The following is a 20,306-nucleotide window of genomic DNA, read 5'->3' on the forward strand; positions in this document are numbered from 1 at the left end:
GGTGGTAATGACTCCTGTTACAGTAAGGTTTGAAACTGTAAAATACGAGGCAAGTAACCAGGTGCTAGGATAGCTATCAGAATAATGTTAAAGGGAACCTCATGGGCTTTTCACCCTCTTGAGAGTCTGCTCAATGTTTTTAAAGGAAAACTCCCCCCCCCCCCCCCATATTCCTAAGTAGCAAACTACATAAACTTTTTGGAGGTTAACATTCTATATACTAAAAGATTTTCAGAAAATGAGACTTTTCAGCGTCCTTTCATTTTGTATTAACAGAAATAATGACTGCTTCTGACTTAGCTCCATGTAGTATGGATCTGCCAGTGGGGCTTAACTGCTAAGGCAGGAGAGATACAGTTGTGGTATTTAATTAAAGCCTTCACCGGAACAGCATTCCACCACCTCCCTAAATCGTATAGGACTCAGCCTTATCTGCCCGTGACCCTGCTTTTAAAAACAAACAGGGAACATTTTTTATCGTCAAATATTGATAGCAGAGTTAAACATTGATCTAATTAACCATAAAAGCTACAAATATCATGCTTCCTTTGCACAAGTGAAATTGGGGCAGAAACAGCAGCTTTTATGTTGATAGCTCTGGAATTTTCCTTTTTAACACATTCAAGAGTTGTCCTTTTTTTCACGTACACAGAGCCGAACCTGTCGATAAGCATGAGTGGTGCAGCCAAGCTGCCTCCAGGGAAGCTGCGTGGTGGGTCAGTGCGTCGAGAGTGGGGTTGCCCAAGCAGGTACCCAAGGTGTGAGATGGTGTAGCTCCCAAATAAGCAATGTGTGATGCCTTGACATCCTTCTAATAAAACCGGGTTAGCGTAAAGTTGGGTAGACACCCTGCAGCCATCCCCTTCATCTCAGCAAGCTGTAGCCTGAAGCTCAAACTTGAGCGCCAGTACTAGTCAAAGGCAGTGGCAGGTCTGTGCTTACGTGTGATGGAATTGAGTTCAGTATCCAACAGATATGTGGTAGAGTGAGATACAAGTCCACAACACGGCAGGAAACAGCAATGGCACCAGATACTTGAAATTGCAAGGCATCCTAAGAAGGAGTGGCTGTCACGTCTGTGCATATTTCTTTTTTCTCCCGCTCTCCAGGAATTGGTTATGCTTCCATAGTGATTGTGTCCCTTCTGAACGTGTACTACATTGTGATCCTGGCCTGGGGACTCTACTACCTGTTCCAGTCGTTCCAGAGTGTCCTGCCGTGGGCACACTGCCACCAGAAGTGGAACACGCCAACCTGCGTGGAAGACACTCTCAGGAAGAACAAAACACTCTGGATATCACTGAATACCACTAACTTCACCTCTCCTGTCACGGAGTTCTGGGAGTAAGTACCCCTATCTTCACGGCACCTTTGGGGTGCTTTGGTGGCATGCCGAAGGTCATGCCTGAGATTTTGCAGAAGTCCCATAGGGAATGTTAGATAGGAGATGAAAATTGCTCCGGATGTCACTTGTTTCACCACCCTTTGTTATCAGTTCACATCCTGAGACAGGCAGGTAAGTCTTGGATTAGTGGAGGAAGTCATTAGAAGTGTAACTGCATTCAGCCTAGAGAGTACAGGGAGACCTAAAAGCCCGGTTCAGTTTCTGGTTTGGAGGAAATCTTGTTCCTTTCTATTTTTTTCTTGGGTTTCTCTAAATTCAGCAAGAGAATAGAAACAAATCACTTCAGATGCCCTGATAGTAGGGATTTACAATGGAAACAGTGACAAATCACCACTTCTGTGGCTGCCTCTTTCCCAGCTGTTGTCATTTGCAATGCACTTTGTGAAGCTGTAACATATCTCTTATCAGTTTGACAAAGATGCAAGGCATTGACCTCATCAATAAAACTGACAGAGGTGTTGAACATTGTCCTGTATTGTAGGTTTCTCAGGTCATCTTCGTTACATCATTTTTCTCTGCGGTCTCTGAGGAGATTCTGTTTTACTAGATTGTCTGGATTTTGTCAGGGTTAAGCTTCTTATTTCCATTTATTTTTCAAGTTTAAAATTATATTGCACAACCTATTTCTGAACAGGCATAACCTCAAATCTCTGTGTGTTTATGTAGTTGTCAAAACATAGCAGGAGAGTAAGGCACCTGTTAGGAGAACTTAAATCCAAAGGATCTACGTATAGCTTAGGAAGAAAATCTTTTTTATTTCTTGGCTTGCAGCAATGGTCAATTAAGTGTAGAATAAGTTTCTAACCAACCTGACTTTCAGCATGTTTAAAGTCCAGTCTGGTTCCCTGATCAACTTGTACCTACTTCTCTATTTTTAAAAAGCAGCTTCAGCCAATAGTTCCAGCAGGAATTATGTTCATGCCAAAGATATTTGGCATGTGTTAGGTTTAGAAAAAGTTATTATGAACTGGGCTAAAATTTGTATAACAAGAGCCAAAATAGGATGTGCAGAAAGATCTTGGATGAGCTGTTTGTCAAAATGCACTGGTGACCAGTGTGAGTGACAGGATGCAGGTTGTAAGAGCAGTTGTTTTCACCATGCCATGAACACTGTGTTTCCACGCTGAGCGACTGATAATTTCCCAGGTGATTTCCTCCCTTTTAAGTATGGAGCGAGTTGGAAAAGATTTGGGTATTTTGGGGAACTTGAAGGCAATTTATGGTAAAGGAGGAAGCAGTTCTCACTCCTTTGGACTCTCCCACAATGACTCTGAGACTGAGGGCCTGAATCCAAATGAGATCTGCTTTGGTAGGGTGTTTAAAGGTCTGGGTAACCACGCGGCAGGTACATGGTGGAGGGCCTTGTGCCAGGGCAGCCTCTTTGTGGGTTGGGGAGCAAATTTGGTGTAGAGCTTTTAGCTAAGTTTCTTCTAAAATAAATCAAGTTTCTGTCCTCAAAACTCCTCTGCAAGCTGAACCAAATCCTCCTGTGGGCACAGCCTAATGTGTGTAGTCAGACTGGAGGTGCCTGAGGCTGGAGGAGAAATCCTTGGTCCTTGCAATGCCTTCCCTTCCCTCCGTCTTCCATAAATTCGTGTCCCCTCACTGTTTCTTTAGCACAGTCAGAGCAAAGGTTGCTCAGCCATTAGCACTCATGGAGGCAGCTCTCCTTGCACTTTGCAGCCACTTTAACTTTTGTCCTCAAATAGCAGTTTTAAACATCATGAACTTAACTCTTCCCTGGATTCATGCCAGGCAGGAGTTTGGCTCCATACTACTACTAATACAGACATACTGTCCATAGCTTACTGTTTCATCATGACTGAACTGTCCTTAACAGACCAAGCTGCCATCAGGACTCATGGTACTTAGAGAAGTATTAAAAATAGCTGTTCTCTCTGCATAAACAACTATTGGTGTCTTAAAGTAAGGACAGAGATCATGCAGCAGTGCTGTAATTAAAGTAACGTAGATTTTACATGGCGCAAGCAGTTTTTCCCCAGCCATGCTACTATTCTTTATGGTCCTGAAATTAAAAATAATCTCAATAACTTTATGAGTACTTTGCTGTCATAGACAATGCCAGCTGCCTGCCAGCCAGCTACCCACATCGAAAGGACAGGTCAATAAATAGCCTTTAACTGAAGATATCCATCTGCTTTGTGGCACAATTAATTCCAATTTAATTCAGGGGGTTGAGTATTTGGTTTCTGAAACCCAATGCCATTTTTATTGTGGGAGATTTATGGAGTATCCTCATCACAACTGCTTTGTAAGGCTAACTCTGCAGAGATATAATTGACCACATTGATGCATTAAAACTCTTCGTGTTGAAAAACACGTGTCCTTCTCAGCCTGGCTGGACATATAGTACAGCCTGACATTTCAGTTCATTTGAATTAATGTTCTGTGCAAATCACATGCTTGCCTGAGCAGCAATAAAAGGGGGTTAAGCAAATCTGGCTTTGTATCAGGGACTTACCTCTTGGTATCACATGCTTCAGGTCTTATTTCTGAAGATTTCATTTTAAAGCCCCAAACCTTAAAGGCTTACACATGTATTAATACATAAAGGATAAGTGTTATGGGGTAATTATAGCTGAACAAAACCTCTGATTGTCTGGTGCTGGCCAAGTGTTTAAAAATATTGGGTAATCAGCAGACTTTATTCGTCCAAATCCCAAGAAAGACCATCACATGCTAATGGCATGTAATCCTGAAGGGAGCAACACAAAAATTAAGCAAAATGTAGGGCAGCTGCCTATGCCTTTGGGGCAAATTGAGAATTTTAAAAACCGTTTGATATTCTCCCTGCTTCGGCATTAGTTATTCTTGTCCGTCCAGTGTGAAAGGGTGCTTTGCTTTTCCTGGTATGAAAGGTCCTGTCTGCATTCACGTAATTAATGAGCTGGAATATCCTTCAAGGATTGCATAACTCTCCTCATTTTATTTTTGTTTATGTTCTAGAGCCAGTTACGGCTCCTATTACATTTCCATATTGCACATCACTAAAACATACTAGTGTATGAACAAGGTTCAAGAATTCATGGCTGCAACGAACTCGGCCCCGGCCTGTTGTCCCATTGATTATATATGACTGACAGTTAGTGACAGCATCATAACTATAAATTATAATTAGCAACAACTTCATGCATAAATGGCATGAAGTTAGTTGAGCGAGCGTGGCTGAATCTAAGCAGCAGTAGGCCGGGTAACAAAACTGAAGAGCTGTCAGCATAGACCAGATCCTTCTCCTTCCTAAACGTGAATTTTCAGGATGTCGCAAATCTAGGTTGAGCGCTTCTGCTGCAAAAAAATGTCGGTTTAGACTTCACGAAAAAAATTTAACTCTTGAGGCCCCACTGATAAATCTGATTCCTTAAAGTATTTGGCCTCTGTAAGACAAGATAACCCAAGACAGAGAAAGCCAACATGCCACTTAGTGCTGCCACACCACAGAGAAGCACCATAGCTGGCTCTCAGTGACCCACTGGGGTGCCCGCTGAGAAAGCTGGACAGGACTGCTGGCCATACTCTAGGTGAGACGACCTTTTGCTTTTAGTTTCCTAATAAAAAGCAACAAAGTCTTAGTTGAATGCATTCATAGATATCCCTATTCCAAAATGTATTTGCAGTTAATTATTCATTGCTTCCTGAGAGCTAGCCCTCTAGGCTCCTTTTTACATTTGAATTTGAACTGCCCCTTAGATTGGAAAATGGCCATTTATTTTTTAAAAAGCCACAGAAGGTTACAGCTGAAGTTTGTCTTATAAATGTATTTTCTTCTTTTGTATACGCAAAGCAGGTTTTTCCCTGATTTCCTTAGGCTCAGGTGAACCAGGACTGCAACTTTATGCCAAATATTCATTACTGAGGGGTTTTTCGTAACTGTTGAATAGCTCTGCTGATTAGGACAGACTTACCCTGTCTGGTGCCATTAGTCCTTTTCCATAACAAAGTGCACACACGTTCAGAGAGAATAAAGCATTTGGTGTGAGAACACATTCACACAGGTAATCTGAGTGAATTTGGCAAACAGAGACACAAAAACAGATGGATGAAGGTTTGAGTCCTATTAAACTGGTCAGTTCAGGTTTTTTTCCAAAAACTAATTGCAAATTTTACAACAGTGATTCCATTCACTATTATTTCCTCGGTAGCTGAAAAAAAAAAAAAAAGAAAAAGAAAAGAAAAAAAACCACACTTTAATTAATTCAGGGGAAAAACAAACCACAGTGTTTTGTCTTGTGCTGGATGCACATATGGAGCTGTGCAGACCACGCTTGTGGGCCTCATCCTGGTACAGTACTGCAGACTGCTGTGGTCTTTGGTGAAGGGGAATTGGAGATTTTAATAATTGTCTGAAACCAGTATTTACTTAACAACATTAGGTAGCAAGTTAATGTATCTAGTCGTGGGCCAAGGAATTTCTGTCATGATTGAGGTCAAGATTCTCCTTGACTGCAAAAACCTTGCAGAAAGACTTCAGATTTGAGTAGGTTTATTTTCAGAGGACTAAGTTTGTTCTTTCATATAAACAAATAAAATAAGTATCAGGTATGACAAGATCTGTCTGGTGTGTGAGGACAGTTTATGTTGCAGGAAAGTTAAAAAAAAACAAAACAGTTTTAAATCAGACTTTAATGATGACCCATGGCAATGACCAAAAGAGAGAAGCCTTAACAAATTTTCCCCTTGGGAACACATAGCATTTAGATGCACTCTTGAGACCCATCTTACGAAAGGAATCACTTTGTATTTACTAACCTAAGTGACAGAATAGTTTAGCAAATTCCTTGTGCTGGCTCAGCAAGGCCCCAGTGGTGAGGGTGCTGAGCGCAGATGGGCAGCATTTGTGTGTGGGGCCACAGGGAGGGGACGGGGTAACTGCTCCAGCTCCGTGCTGCGAAGCTGCTCCGCTTCCCTATGCTACTTCTTCTCTGCCCTCCTTGTGGCAGTCACAGTAATGAACTGAAAAGAAGAAGAAACCTGGACACAGACTAATCACACATCTGTGGTGGAGCTGGGGTTTGTGGCGATGCTGGGGCAAGTTTGTCTCACATCTTTAAAGGTATAAATGCAAATGCAGCAGTGCTTTGAGTGTTCAGAGGGCTGGGATCTACCCATGTGTCTGCTGCCCCTTAGGGCACCGTCCCCTACTCTCAGACATCACAGTGAGGCTCAGTATTAACTCTGCTCATGCATCTCTCTCTTGTTTTGTTTTCTTTTGTATACTCAGGCGCAATGTACTGAGCTTGTCCTCAGGAATTGAAGATATTGGTATTATCAAGTGGGATCTAGCACTGTGTCTCCTCCTCGTCTGGGTGATATGCTTCTTCTGCATTTGGAAAGGAGTCAAATCCACTGGGAAAGTAAGTGCTTTTTACCTTTTTGTAATCATTCTAGTCAGCAGATGTCAGGAATACTAAGAAATGCTGTTCTTAAAGATATTCTTAATTTTCTTGCAAAAAATATGTATTTTTACTCTGATCATCTGTCTTTGGAAAGTTATTGCCAGTGGCCAGAATGCCTGTGAGTCAAGTAGCTGTTACTGGAATGGCATCAAGAAACAGATCCTAGCATGTTTTGAGTATCACTTTGCCTCTCTGAGGACGAGCATCCCACTGGTGCATGTAATGATCTTGGAAAGGCTTAGGCTTACAATGTGTAGTGCTCTACACTCCGTGCTCGTGCTCTCACACCAGCCAAGTTCATTCTCAGCATAACAGGGTGGATGTTAACATAGCTGTGGTAGGGATGTTTAAGTCAGTGGAAGATGCTGGATGCATAGCATTTTTGAAATGCCACTCACTTACTGAAGATTTCTGTGCAGACTTAGAAGACTAAACTTAGGTACTTGTTTAGAAACACTGTCCTTAACAGAGATCCTGGATATTCTTTTTTGATTTAGGTTTACCGTGTGCTATTTAGAGTCATATTTTTCTCTAAAGGATAACAGTTCAGTTCCTGAACCTCATCTTACACCAGTGCAAGAAACAAATTATAGCAAATCTTAGCGAGTCACTAAACAATTTCAAGCATGATGTTATCCCCTTGCATGCAGTAGTGCTTTTAAACCTAGTTTCATGAGAAAAGGCTTTCGAAGCCATTGCATAAGTGCCTCTCTTAACTTTCAAACCTGTTGGTTGAGGTGGTGTTTCAGATAAATCTAGCAGAGATAGACAGGCCTCAGGATAGGAAGTTCCACAGTTTCTGGTCAGCTAGGTAGAAGGGAGCGACTCTGTTAGTGTCTCAGCTGAGAGAAAGCCAGAGTGTGAACTCATCTTTTATTAGACGCCAGAGAAGTCAGGAGGAGAGAGCAAATGTGAACACCTCAGCTGGAGAAAAAGCACCATTTAGCAGTTTTACCTTGTTACATGCTGCAGAATCAACCAGGAGACAAAACTCTTTGGGAAACCAGTCCTCATTAGTTCCACTGTTGACTAAACTACTTGTTTTACCGTCACTTCTGTCTTGCTTTCTGTGATTTTATCATGGAGCCTCATAAAATCATGCTGGTGCTTTGTTCTGGATTCCCACCAGTTCTGCCCCAAAGAAAAGCTCCCACACCTCTAAAGTATACGTTGACAAAAATGTTTGCTTCTCTGCTCCCGCTGATTGATGTGACCCGATGAGGTGGTGGTGTAAGTTGTATAGGAAAGGTGAACACGATAAATCTCCCACCAAAGCAGAGTGGAAGCACACGCTGCTGCAGTAGTTTTTGTGAGCCTGGTTTCTGCTCAGTAAAGGTTAAGGTGGCTCTGACAGATTTCCCAAGTTCCCCACGGCACATTTTTTTTCAGGTTGATGTGAATGCAACAGGTTGAAAACAGGTCTGTTAAAATCAGTTAAAATTGTCTTTTTGAAAGGCAAGGTGGGTAGTAGGAGTTCACTGCCTCCTTTCCACAGGGTCTGAGCTCATAGGGTGTGGAGCCAAAGCCCAGCAAAACCATTGGAAAATCTCCGGTTGACTCCATTAACTTTGGGGTCAAACAAAAGTAAACTGTAAACTCTAATGGAGGGCTCGAATTATTTGAGAAGTCTAGTTTACTTTAGTAGATCATTGTTTATAGCACTTCCCTGCTTTCGAGTGTGTTAATGGCTTTTTGGAGAGCGGGGGAAAAAAAAAAGTTTTTAAATCTCATAGTAGCATGTTGGACAAATAAACACAAAATCATGAAGAAAAATAATAGTTGTGCTTATGCTTTGAATAATCTGCTTGATCTCAAAAAATTCCTCCAGTGTTACACAAGAATCCTTACCTGGAGGGCAAAGGCCACTTTGTAAATGCTGCGTACTCTTGTGAATACGTATGGGCTTACTTTTCTCATAAGAAACTCTGATTTATCATAGGCCTGGATTATATTAAGAAATTAGACGGCACAGAATACCCCCTTTTATCCATCAGCTTTTGGTGAAACTGGGCTGATGTGTAATGCATATTATTTTTGAGTGGAAAATATACAAAGATTTCAAAGGGACGATTAAAAAGGGCCTATAAAAAGGTTACCTTTCACTTTACAGAATCAGTCCGGCTCCATGAATTATTATGGCAATGCAGGCTTTGAGTTCTCCTGGTTACTCTCAGAGGACACACTTAAAAAGAAAAATGGTGCATCCCGGGAGCTTTGCTGTAGCTAAACAAATTCTGGAAAACAAAAATACATTTTAACTCAAGGCAGCAAACTGTAATTACCTGGGATGATCATCTGATTCCATGAGAAAAGTCCTTTCTTGGACTGTAGTGGATCTTGACTGTAACACAACAGTTATATAAAAAATGAGAGAAAGCACTGATGAGCAAAGAAAACAAGATGTTAGAGGTCAAAAAGTGTGAGTCTAAAGATAGAACTGTCCAAATGCAAACTAAATCAGCTCTCATGCTAGAGATTAAAGCAAAGGGCTCTTTCATCAAATGAATGAGAAGATAACAAGAAGAAAAGAAGCAGGCAGTTGTTCAAAGAAAGTGGGAATAGAGGTTAAAGATAATGAAGACATATTCTCAAAACGGGATGAATAGGTCCTTAGTTTACAATAATGATGTTGCTGAATAGGCAACAAGGGCAAGAATAAAGTTATGGGTCTGGAAATTACCACTGTTGAGGCTGATGCCAACCTGAAGCACTTAATGTGTTCAAGCTGATGGGAAGGGAGATGTGGGAGCATGGACCAAATTACCTTCATCTCTGAATGAAGTCCCTCATAAAAGTGCCTGTAGGGGTGGTAGCAAGGCGGAGAGTTAGCAGCAGAGCGATGCAGCTGAAGAAAAAGAAAAGTAGTCTCTGTATTGATGATCCCCCATGCAGCAAAATTTCTGGCTGTCCCAGGGTGGGTGCTGGGGAAGTCTCAGCACTGTTTGCGGATAGGCTTGCAAGCCACTTTGCAGTTTTGAGGTTCAAATAAAGAATGAGGTGATGCTTCAGACACCTTCAGCCAGGGAATCCCTTCAGCTTCACAGGCAAGGTGCACTTGCAACGTGGGGAGAACAAATAGGGTAAAGACAGAATTTCTAGTGAAGGTTGTGAGATATAAAATCCCAGAGGGGGTCAGGATGAATGAACGAACCTGCATTTTCTCCATGCCTAAAGCAATACACTGCGTTGGCTCAGTAGGAACCAAGGGAAAAACTGCAGGTGGGAGAAGCCATTAAATTCAGCATACCTCCCAAGGCACAGAAACTCAGGTCAGGTCCCTTTTAGGCACGAGTGGGCTTTGAATTCCTGTCACTCGATCTCTTTTGATTCTGGAGGTGTAGCATTGACTGCCACAGACTAAACCTACAATTTCTTTGTATTGCCAGGTAGTGTACATCACTGCCACGTTCCCATTCGTCATGCTCCTTGTTCTGCTCATCCGTGGTGTGACCCTGCCTGGAGCTGCAGAAGGCATCAAGTTTTATCTTTATCCTGATATCTCACGGTTAGCTGACCCACAGGTACAGAACCAGGAGTGGGGAGCGGGATGATTTCCTGTACAAAGGGGGATGGTGGAGGGTGATGGTGGTGATGTAATGGCAATAGATTTTTTCCATTGTCCTTAGAGGTCCAAATATAGCATGAATATTAATGTTGGGTTATATTTTCCAGAGATCTGCTTGAGAAGGTCACTGTTATATGTGTTAATGCATCTTTTCACGTGTATGTATGTGTGTGTATGCGTGTGTATTTTTTTTTGTGTCAAAGGATTCTGAGGCTGTAGACTCTGTCCTGTTATACAATCTCAGCTTTCTTGTTGGTAAGGTAAGGGAGATGCATTTTTTAATGAGGGTAGTCTTTAGTTTCAAAGGAGAGAAACGTGAGCTTCACAGATGGAACAACAAACAACAACTGTGAGTACCAGTGTCACCTAGTTCTCACTCCTCAGTAGGAGGAGATTGGGAAAGAAGTGAATGAAATAATAGAAAAATGACAACCCGTGCTAAGGTGGAAACAAATGCTTTTGGAGGGGCAGGAAATATAGTTTGCTTACCCTTGGGTAGTGGGAGATGGGCTTACTCTTTCTTTATAGGACATGATTAGGTAAAGATTCCTGTCTATTTTCACAGAGTGCAAATATGGGGCATTTCAGCAGCCTAGCATCACTTTGGCCAATAGTGATATGTGAGAAATTAAAAAAAAAAAAGAAAGAAAACTAGGGATCCTTGAAAATAATGAAATGATGATCACAATGAGACAGAATAATGTCTTTTTTTGCTATTTCTTACTACTGAGTATTTGGTTAAAATAAAACTTCAATGGTAATAATAACTGAAGTAGGAAAAGTGTAATTGAATGAAACATTGTGGAAATCTTGTTATTCTCATCTTGCCCTCTATACATGATACCCTCTTTATAGGAAACATTATATTTTATGAATGCATCATATCTTATGGGACTCTATCACTTTTACAATCTACTATTAGCCCTAAATCCATAGTATTAGCTGATAGTTTAAAGGAGATTTGTGTGAGCTGGCAGGCCCCTTCCCACAGTCTAGCAAAAGCGTCATCTCCAAGGAGATACCAGTCAGGAAGGTGCTGGAAAGCAATGGTGGGAGGGAGGAGATAATGGTCTACAGTCTTGATTCTCGGTTATTCAGATTCCTTGGTGGTTTCTAATGATGTTAGCAAGCTTGCATTAACAGAAAGAAGTGTACAGATGGAATTCGGTGGATGCATTTTGCTGTCTTTCTATGTTTTTACTAAGCTAGAAGTTCATAGTGTAATGTTATTCAATTCTGTATATGTTTTTTTTAAATATAATCAGGAGAAAGAATCATGAGACCAAGGTCAGATACACATCTTATAAAGTACATTGTATTTTGCTTGTTTTCCCCACACCCCTATGGCTTTTTATCTTGCATTTAAACAGTTACAAAAACAACCAGAAAGTTAAGAAAATAAACAAACTAAGTAAAAGAAAGTGTTTCTCAAGCTGTTCACATCCTCAGTTTAGTGACTGTCAGCTTATTCCAACTGAAATGAGTAAAAACAGAAATGAGAAATTTTATAAATACTTCTGTATTTCCTATTGCGCTGAAACACAGTTATTGTTGCGCCAACAGGAAGGATCAGCTGAGTGACTAAGAGACTAGAAATACTAAGCATCTCTGGGGAGGGAATACAGGAACTATTGAAGAATTGATGTTCTCGTGGGCTCTTGATGCTAACAATTCTCTTTTCCCTTCAAAAGCCAAATTTGCAAATGTGATGTTCTCTTTCCCTCCCTCCCTGATCCTGTAGCTATCACCCTCAATGGAAGCAATTATTTTGTTGATATTGCATAGTTTGAACTCTGTGTTTGTCTTGAGTGTTGGAGTGCAACGATGCTGTTAATAACAGTCTTTCTGTCTTTCCCTTTAGGTCTGGATAGATGCAGGGACACAAATCTTCTTCTCATATGCAATCTGCTTAGGAGCAATGACTTCCCTGGGGAGCTACAACAAGTACAAATACAACTGCTATAGGCAAGTTTCCATCCAAGGGGGTTTAGTGTTTTAGCTAAATGATGTAAATAAAGTAGGGACAATGGGTTAATTTTTTTTTAATTAACTTGCTCCATGACATATGTGTGACTTAGGGACTGTTTGCTGCTGGGATGCCTGAACAGTGGTACCAGTTTTGTGTCTGGCTTCGCAATTTTTTCCGTCCTGGGCTTCATGGCACAAGAGCAAGGGGTGAACATTGCTGATGTGGCAGAGTCAGGTACGATGGTATTGGTGGCAGTGGTGGTGGGCACTGCCGCCTAGCGTGTGAGCAAAGTTCTGCAGACTCAATCAGCTAACATCTAAGCAATAAAAACAGAACAAGATTTCCCATAATCTCCAGAAAAATAAGCACATTGTTGATTTGGGCTTTCATATAGAGCAGTGACGGTTAGCGGGGTTGTATTACTTACTCTCTCTTGATTAACAGGGCAGTGAACACATTTCATAGTGCGCTAATCCATTTGGGTTGAGATTAGAGTTACGATAACCACACCATTATCTAGGGTCCATTATCTATGACTTGAAAATTTATTCCGCCCTTCTTCTCACACTACCTTTATTTTCATTCAATGCAAATAGCCAGTATTTATATATTTTTTATAGCTTAGTTTTGCTTGCTCACAGCAGAGCGCTGCAGTGGGAATATTATTTTGGCCTTTTGAAGGGACATACATGTATTCCCAAGTCTCACTGAAAGGCAGAGGAGCTGGAGAACTCCTGGGCTCTGTGGACCATTTCATCCACAGTAACTCTAGCTGTTGCGGTCCTGCACTTGTCCTCTGTAGCTTCAGAATGAGGTTTATATAATTGTGAGAAGTCCATTTTGAAACTGGATATACTCTTTTATTTTTCCCTTATTTCCGAAGTGTTCTTCCCATTAATGTTTAGCTATGTACATGCAGCTGAAGAAGGCTAAATCCTCATAGTATGTGAATGCATCTAAGACAGAATAGATGATATTTTTCTTCTGTGGATGTCTCGTCCATGAGGGCAGGTATTTTCACATAGAACAGGCAGGTTAGATCGGAATTACCACTCAAAAAAAAAGAATCAGGCCTCAACAGCTGTGAGGCAGTCTTAAAGCTAATGAGATTCAAATAATAATCATGTCATTTGAATGCACTTTTGGCAATTCTTTCTGATTTTTTTGAGCAATTTTAATTCACCTGCATATTATTTCAAAGCTTTTCTCTGGGAACTTGCTCTTAAAAAGGAAAAGTCTATATATAACTTCTAATCATATGACTCCGGGAGTTAAGTCTTTAAGAAAATTATCTCACTTCACAAAAGCTAATGAAAAACCAATGACATTGGTGGCACCGCTGGATTCTTGGGTGGCTGCAATTGGCATACCTCTCGCAAGTGCAATTAGTTAACGCTCTTGGCCACAATGCTTATTTTGATCAGAAGTTGATTGCTTTGTTTGAAAACAGGATGCAAGGAATAATCTCATTGAATGAATCATAAATAGCCCCATTTTTTCCTATCTAGGTGGATCAATTCCAACAGTAGCATTTTTAAGTATTTACACATCGTTTTTCTTTTTTTTCTGGTCAATATTTATTCTAATTTTGATTAATTACATCTCTGATAAACAGTCAGCTATGTTCCTGTTGCTTGGCATTTTTAAGAATTAAACAATTTTATAGTAACACTGCATTATTAAGTAGTGTTTAAATGCAAATTAACTAATGAACTTAGTATTTACATAGCATTTTTTCATCAACAGCTCAAAAAGTATTTTTCAAAGGAGATTGATATCATAATCCCAGTTTTATAGCTGGGACAATGAGGGCACTGATTAGCTTCCACACTTAGCTTTTGGTTTCTTGCATATTTTGTTGTCAATTCCTTCAGATTTTCTAGTTTATTTCAGTTAAGCCCTATTGCTAGTGGCCAGGCTTTGCAACCATCTCAGCAGTTCAGTGGGTTGCCCATCATTGGCTGGTCTTTAGCTAAATCCTAAACTAGATTTTTACTTGACAGTAAGCGTTACTCAGATTATCCAAACCACTTCCCATGGCCTTCCTCACTGCCTCCCTCAGCAGAGACCAAGTGCAGAGCCACTGCAGACCACTTGGTCCTGCTGGGACAGGCATCCAAGGACCCATGTGGGGCCGTGGAGAAAGCTCTCACTGCCACTGCTGCCCCATCCAGCAGCTGGAGCTGACTTCTCAGCACAAAGATACTGAGCAGGTGTTTGAGCCTCTTTTTTTGGCCTTTTCTTTTTGTTTTCTCATGACACAAAGTCAGAACCACTCCCCTGGGTCAGAACAAAGGCAAGCAGAGGCACTGCTGCTTGGCCATAGCACTGAGGAGAGGACGTTGTCCCCAGGACCAGTGCCTACTGCTTCCCTCTGTCTCTGCCCGGAGAGTTAAATCCCTCCTGATCTATGCATGACACCAGTTATTCCCTTGTGTGCCCTCCTGCAAGCCAGGGGAACATCAATAAATTTGCTAGAAGAATCTCATGGCCACATCTTTTAACCTGTGCCAAATTCAGCCTTGTAATAACGTTCCCGGGCCACCCTCCAGTCAGCAAGGGGTGGCTCCCGCTGGCTTCTACTGGCTTTACTAGGCTTATACAAGAGTTAAATTAGATCCCATTTGAATTTCAAGTGAAATCAGACTTCTAATAAATAGCACTTGATTTTTTTCCCAAAATACTTTTAAAGGGAGAAAGCAAAGCGGTGTAGGCACAAGAAAAGTCCTAGTGAGTCCAATTTAATCTGCACTGAATTTCTGTTTGACTGGAATATTTTACCACATGATCAGTGTTAAAACAGCACAAGATCTGCCTTTTTAAAAATCCCATTTGCAAACAAATTCTGATGAAGCAGGCCTGCCTACAGTGCCTTGGCCTTCCTGATACCCTGCCCAGCTTCTGCCTCTGCAGTTTTCAGCTCCTGGGGTGCATCCCCCGCCGTGCCTAGGCAGTGAGTGGGATAGGATCATGGCAGTCCTAATTGGCTTTTATCAGCAGCCACAAGCGTTCACTTTTACAAAACATCCTTCAGAGCCACAGAGTTTCAAATTAAATATGATTTTAAATTATTTCTGTTCATTCAAGGGGATGCCAGGAACATTTTCTTTCATATAGACTTTTTTCTCTTTATATTTCAACATTTAGTTTCAAAGGAAAGTCAAAGCTAGAATAGGGATTAGGAAGGACACTTGCTTTTTGACAGTAGCACAGTGCAAGGACACTTTCAGTGGCCAAAGCGTAGAGAATTACAGCAAGTTTTGAGGAGAACAGTTTTACATCTGTCTCATCAACTGCACAGATGGCAAATGCCATCTGGTAGCAGTTCTCCCTGAGGGAGGACCTACTGTACCCACTGAATCAGGGGGAAAAAGCAAACCCCTCACAAATTTGAGACATTCACCAATTTTTGGTATCTTCTGTCATATAAAATCTTAGTTGTGTTTCATTTTAAATAAAATTAGTTGCTCAATTGTTGGCTAATTTGTATTTATTTCTCTTCAAATACTTTCAGTGACTTAAAGTTTTCTTTAGTTTGAAAAAAAAATCATCTTTTTCTTACTTCTTTCTCTTGCTTCTTTTTCCATATTTCTTGTTGGAAAGGAAAAGTGGGAGGTAGGAAGAGCAGTATTAGAGATTTTTCTGTACAGATCACAGATGAGATTCCTGGCCCCGCACTGCAGCAGTTAAAATAATTCCTTTTCCCGTTGAAAATTACTTGAATCCACTTCAAAATCCTGGAAAATGCCGATCTTCAAGGCTCCTTAAAACAAATAGCTGAGCCAGGCATTCCCGGGTTTAATCTGAATTTAAATCTGCCCTCAAATTCACAAAATTTCTACGGCCACTTTGAGAGCCTGCCGTAAATGCCAGCTTGCCCGTGTTCCTGTCTCCCACTTGGAGAGGGCTCCTTCTCTCTCGCTAGAAGCTCTCAGAAGCGATAGCTGATAGCACTTGGCTCCAGGCACAGCGCCTTTGCAGGTCAGCGTGCGAGAGCACTGCACGTATGCTCGGTGTGTGGGTATGAGTGAGAAGCCGTCCGGCCCATGGCGCAGAGAGGACCCAGTCTAGTGATGAGCACTCACCAAAAAGCCTTTGGTTTCCAGAGCAGAAAAGCCAGGCTACGGGTCCCAGCCCACTGGTGGTCCCAGACTGTTGCAGTTGTGGCTGATGTTGGCCACACTCAGTGTCACTGCGGCAGGTTTAACTAGGCTGGCCGGATAGGGGCATACAATGTGCCAGTGTGGGGAAGAGATTTTACACACCAGCAATTCATAACAGCAGGAGGCTTTTTTTTTATTCAGGGGCCACAGCTGATATAACTAGGACTAGTCTTCAGTGCAGCAGTGAGGGTTTGCAGAAGGAAAGGAGCTGTCTCCAGGAGTGCAAACCCCACTCTAGAAAAGCCTTGCTGGGTTTGGAGTTTGCATCCAGAGAGAGGCAGTGGTTGCTTTAGTGAAGATCCCAGGGAATTTTTGGAGCACAGTCCCTTCCTTGCATGCAAAAGGGTTTCATCATCACCATCTTCATCGTGACTGCGTGGGCTAGCAGTGGGATTCTGCCATTCCCCTGGGTCACCCCTTCTCCCCCTACCCCCAAAACCGTCCTGTGTCCACGTGGGCAGGTGTAGGACCACCTCCATTACTGGCATGTTTGAGACAGATGTTAAAACTGGTGATCAGTTAGTAATGGCCTCGGGGGTTTGCCTGTGGTTTCTGCTGTAGTCATGCGTGCTTCGTTTTCAGATAAAAGAGCCAAACTGTTTCACTTCTGGTATTTCCAGCCGCGTTTGGATTTATCTGAACGGAACCAGGCATTCCTGCATTTGAGGGTGGCTACCTTTACCAAAGAGCTGGTATTTACTATTTCTCTTCCCTTCCCCTCCCCCTTTCCTATTTTCTCTTTCTCTAGGTCCAGGCCTGGCCTTCATTGCTTACCCCAAAGCTGTGTCCATGATGCCGCTGCCCACCTTTTGGGCAATCCTTTTTTTTATTATGCTTCTGTTGCTTGGACTGGATAGCCAGGTTAGTCCAATGGGTAAGAGATGTGGAGTGGTCTTGGTGCTGCTGACTGGGCAAATCTGGTTAGAGAGACATGAATCCTAGAAGAGAATACCTCTAACTGCCTAAGAGGAATTAATTTGTGTTGCTCTTTGATGCCGGGGCTACATTTCATGAATGTGTGACTTGACTGATAATCAGCACGATGTTGCTGAGCAAGTCTTTGTCATCAGAAGCTAATGGAATCCAAGAGACTAGGACAGTTCTCCCTAGCCTAAATACAAGTCTCAGTCTGGTCCGCCAATACCACCATTTTGGTGATGGTGCAGTACTTTCCTACTTTGGAGAAGGCCCTGGCTCAGAGGTGCCAAGGAGCTTGGGATCCTGCTGACTTTCACATCATCAGTGTGCATTCAGTGCCTCTGAATGGGACAGAAACCATCTCAGAAAGTTTTCAGCTGTACTAATTACATAGCACCCACTGCTATTAATCAGTGAATGTGAAAAATAAGGAAGTTTAGTTCAAGAAGTTATGTTACTTTTCCCACTGGTTGCTTATAGGAATGTTGGACTAAATTTCACAAAAGAACCTGTAAATCATTTCTAGAAAGTCCACTTACAAGGAAATGCATGTGGCAAAGGGTTATGCAGTAACTACACATTCAAAACTGCTGAAGTTTTCAGGGCAACAGGCAGCTTTCTGCACTCAAATGGAAAATAGCTATGATTATAAGCACCCACTTGTTAAGAGTGAAGTTTTTATTTAGCCTAAATCCTTTCTTGTACGAAGGGAAATATATAAATGGATTTTTACTCAGTTGTTGTCTCTTACACTTTTGATACTCCATTTGCCCTAAATTGCTTTTCATGTCTTATCTTTGAACTCTAGTGAACAACTTTCAATCATTCCAAAGTGAATTTAAAAGTTCCCAGTGTTGTGGTTCAACAAGTCTGTGCTTATGCAAATTGGAAGCTGTCTAGTAATTTTAAAAAGCTCAGTGCGTAGAATGATTAAAACTAACTGCAGCGCTTAATTTCTCTCCTCCACCCCTCTGTTTTTTTTGGAGTGTAGTTGAGCAGGTTTCTGGAATGCTAGAGCAGGCTAAGATCAAATCAGCCCAAAGGGTTGCATTTAAAAGGAAAACCAGTTTTCAGAAGTCACAATAACAAGACAGGAGGCACCAGAGTCTGGTGGAGTATTTGCTGGACAGTCTGTATTTCCAAAAAGGTGTTTCAGCCCGTGGTCAAAGAGGGTAGAGTTGTTAAAGGGCACTTCTGGGCACTGTAAAAGCAATATAGATACAGGGTAAGAAAAAATTCTTGAAATAATGCTATTTCATAGACTGCCCATGGTAAACGGTTGTAAGATAATGGATCCACTTAGAGTGAAGATCATTTCTACAGAGGCAGCCTAGGTTCTCCATGGTATCCTCATTTCTTCAGTAAACTTAGTGCTTTTGTACCTTGCCAGATGGAAAGTGGAGAATAGCTGAATGATCTTTTCTTCAGATTTGATTGTTGGGAGTTCAGCAGTCACTTTTCTCAGTGGGTTGTCAATAAACTTTGAACTTTTTTTTCAAATTTGGTTATTTGATTAGCTCAGGTTGTACACCTTACGTGTAGTTTTCAAATGACAAGTTAGCACAAATGCAATTATCATGAAGCTAGTTAAAGTAAGATTTTAGTTAACCTATTAAGGGCTTCGTTTTTATTATACCAATGCAAATAGTTTACCAAGCCTTTGTATGGGAACTGTATCAAGAGATCCCTTATTGTTGACAAAGTACCCCAGAACCTCAGCCAGAGGAACTCCGCTCACCGGTTCAGAAAAGACAAGTTCAGTCAAGAAGGGCTGCTATTTCACATCAAAGTCTGCTTTCCCTTGGCTGCATTTTTCTCTAGCTAACCCAAGAATAGAATTATATCCAGTTGTGGAATTAACCTAAAAAGTACCTGCGAGGTTTTCTGGCACATCAAAAAAAGACTGAGAGGTACTCTCCTAGCTTGGGCAGCTTAGGCTTTTTGAGTGTTTTCTCTCTGCCTCTTTTCTAGCATACATCAAGTATTCATCTGGAACAGCTACAACATAAAAGCCACATAAGTGCCTTCCTGTCATCAAATTAAGTTCCTTTATCCTTGTGGCTTGAATTTACAAAGCCCCTTTAGTAGTTTGCAAGGATGCTAGGAAATGAACATCAATTCTGAAAGCTTATTCAAAACTGAAAACTACCCCCAGACTTTAACCTCTGGGTTACAAAGGAATAGCTTCTAATTCATTTATTCAGAGCAGCATTTTGCCACAGAGTACAGTTACAAATGCTGTGGAGCATTTGTTTAATTACGAGCTAGGATAAAATGCTTGGCGGATAATTTTCAATTCACATTTCTTTATTGTTTTCCCTTTAGTTTGTTGAAGTTGAAGGACAGATCACGTCATTAGTTGATCTGCACCCATCCTTCCTAAGGAAGGGTTACCGACGGGAAATCTTCATCGCTATAGTATGTTTCCTTAGCTATCTTCTGGGACTAACTATGGTGACTGAGGTAGGTAACAGCAATGCTGAAAATTGCCCTTTTTTTAGCCATTTTTTAGACCTATTTTAGCTATGAATCAGACTGCACAGAATTAGCCACTCAGAGGAACTGTGCTCTTCAGATCTACAGAGTATCTTTCATCCCTAGATCTGAAAACATTTTGAAAGGGAGCTACATATCCTCCCCTTTTCAGTCTGAGGAACAGAGAAATGAATTCTCATTAATTTCATTCTGATCTAAGTACTAATCAACGTGAGTATGAATATTAACAACTGGTTCTAAATGATGAAACACATAGGGAAGCTTCAGTAAAGCAGATTAAGAATCTATCCAGTGCATATTTTGTCTTAGCTACACAGATTTGAATCGAGTAAATATCCCTAGATTTATTCTGGTATAAATCAGACAGGAATATGTT

At 41.4% G+C, this 20,306-nt stretch overlaps 1 protein-coding gene across 11 annotated transcripts in view; it reads left to right on the top strand.

Annotated features, from left to right (window-relative positions):
• SLC6A6 (solute carrier family 6 member 6) overlaps positions 1 to 20,306 on the top strand; it is a 58,003-nt gene that overhangs the window by 26,325 nt on the left and 11,372 nt on the right. For all 11 annotated transcript variants that reach the window (XM_083796178.1, XM_083796181.1, XM_083796176.1 and 8 more), the window contains 7 exons: positions 1,110 to 1,344; positions 6,645 to 6,777; positions 10,206 to 10,340; positions 12,246 to 12,349; positions 12,463 to 12,587; positions 17,265 to 17,377; positions 19,760 to 19,897. In XM_083796178.1, the coding sequence (XP_083652304.1) occupies positions 1,110 to 1,344; positions 6,645 to 6,777; positions 10,206 to 10,340; positions 12,246 to 12,349; positions 12,463 to 12,587; positions 17,265 to 17,377; positions 19,760 to 19,897 (983 nt within the window). The remainder of the gene's footprint in view (positions 1 to 1,109; positions 1,345 to 6,644; positions 6,778 to 10,205; positions 10,341 to 12,245; positions 12,350 to 12,462; positions 12,588 to 17,264; positions 17,378 to 19,759; positions 19,898 to 20,306) is intronic.

This window comes from Anser anser, assembly GCF_964211835.1.
Source record: "Anser anser genome assembly, chromosome: 12".
Lineage (NCBI taxonomy): Eukaryota > Metazoa > Chordata > Aves > Anseriformes > Anatidae > Anser > Anser anser.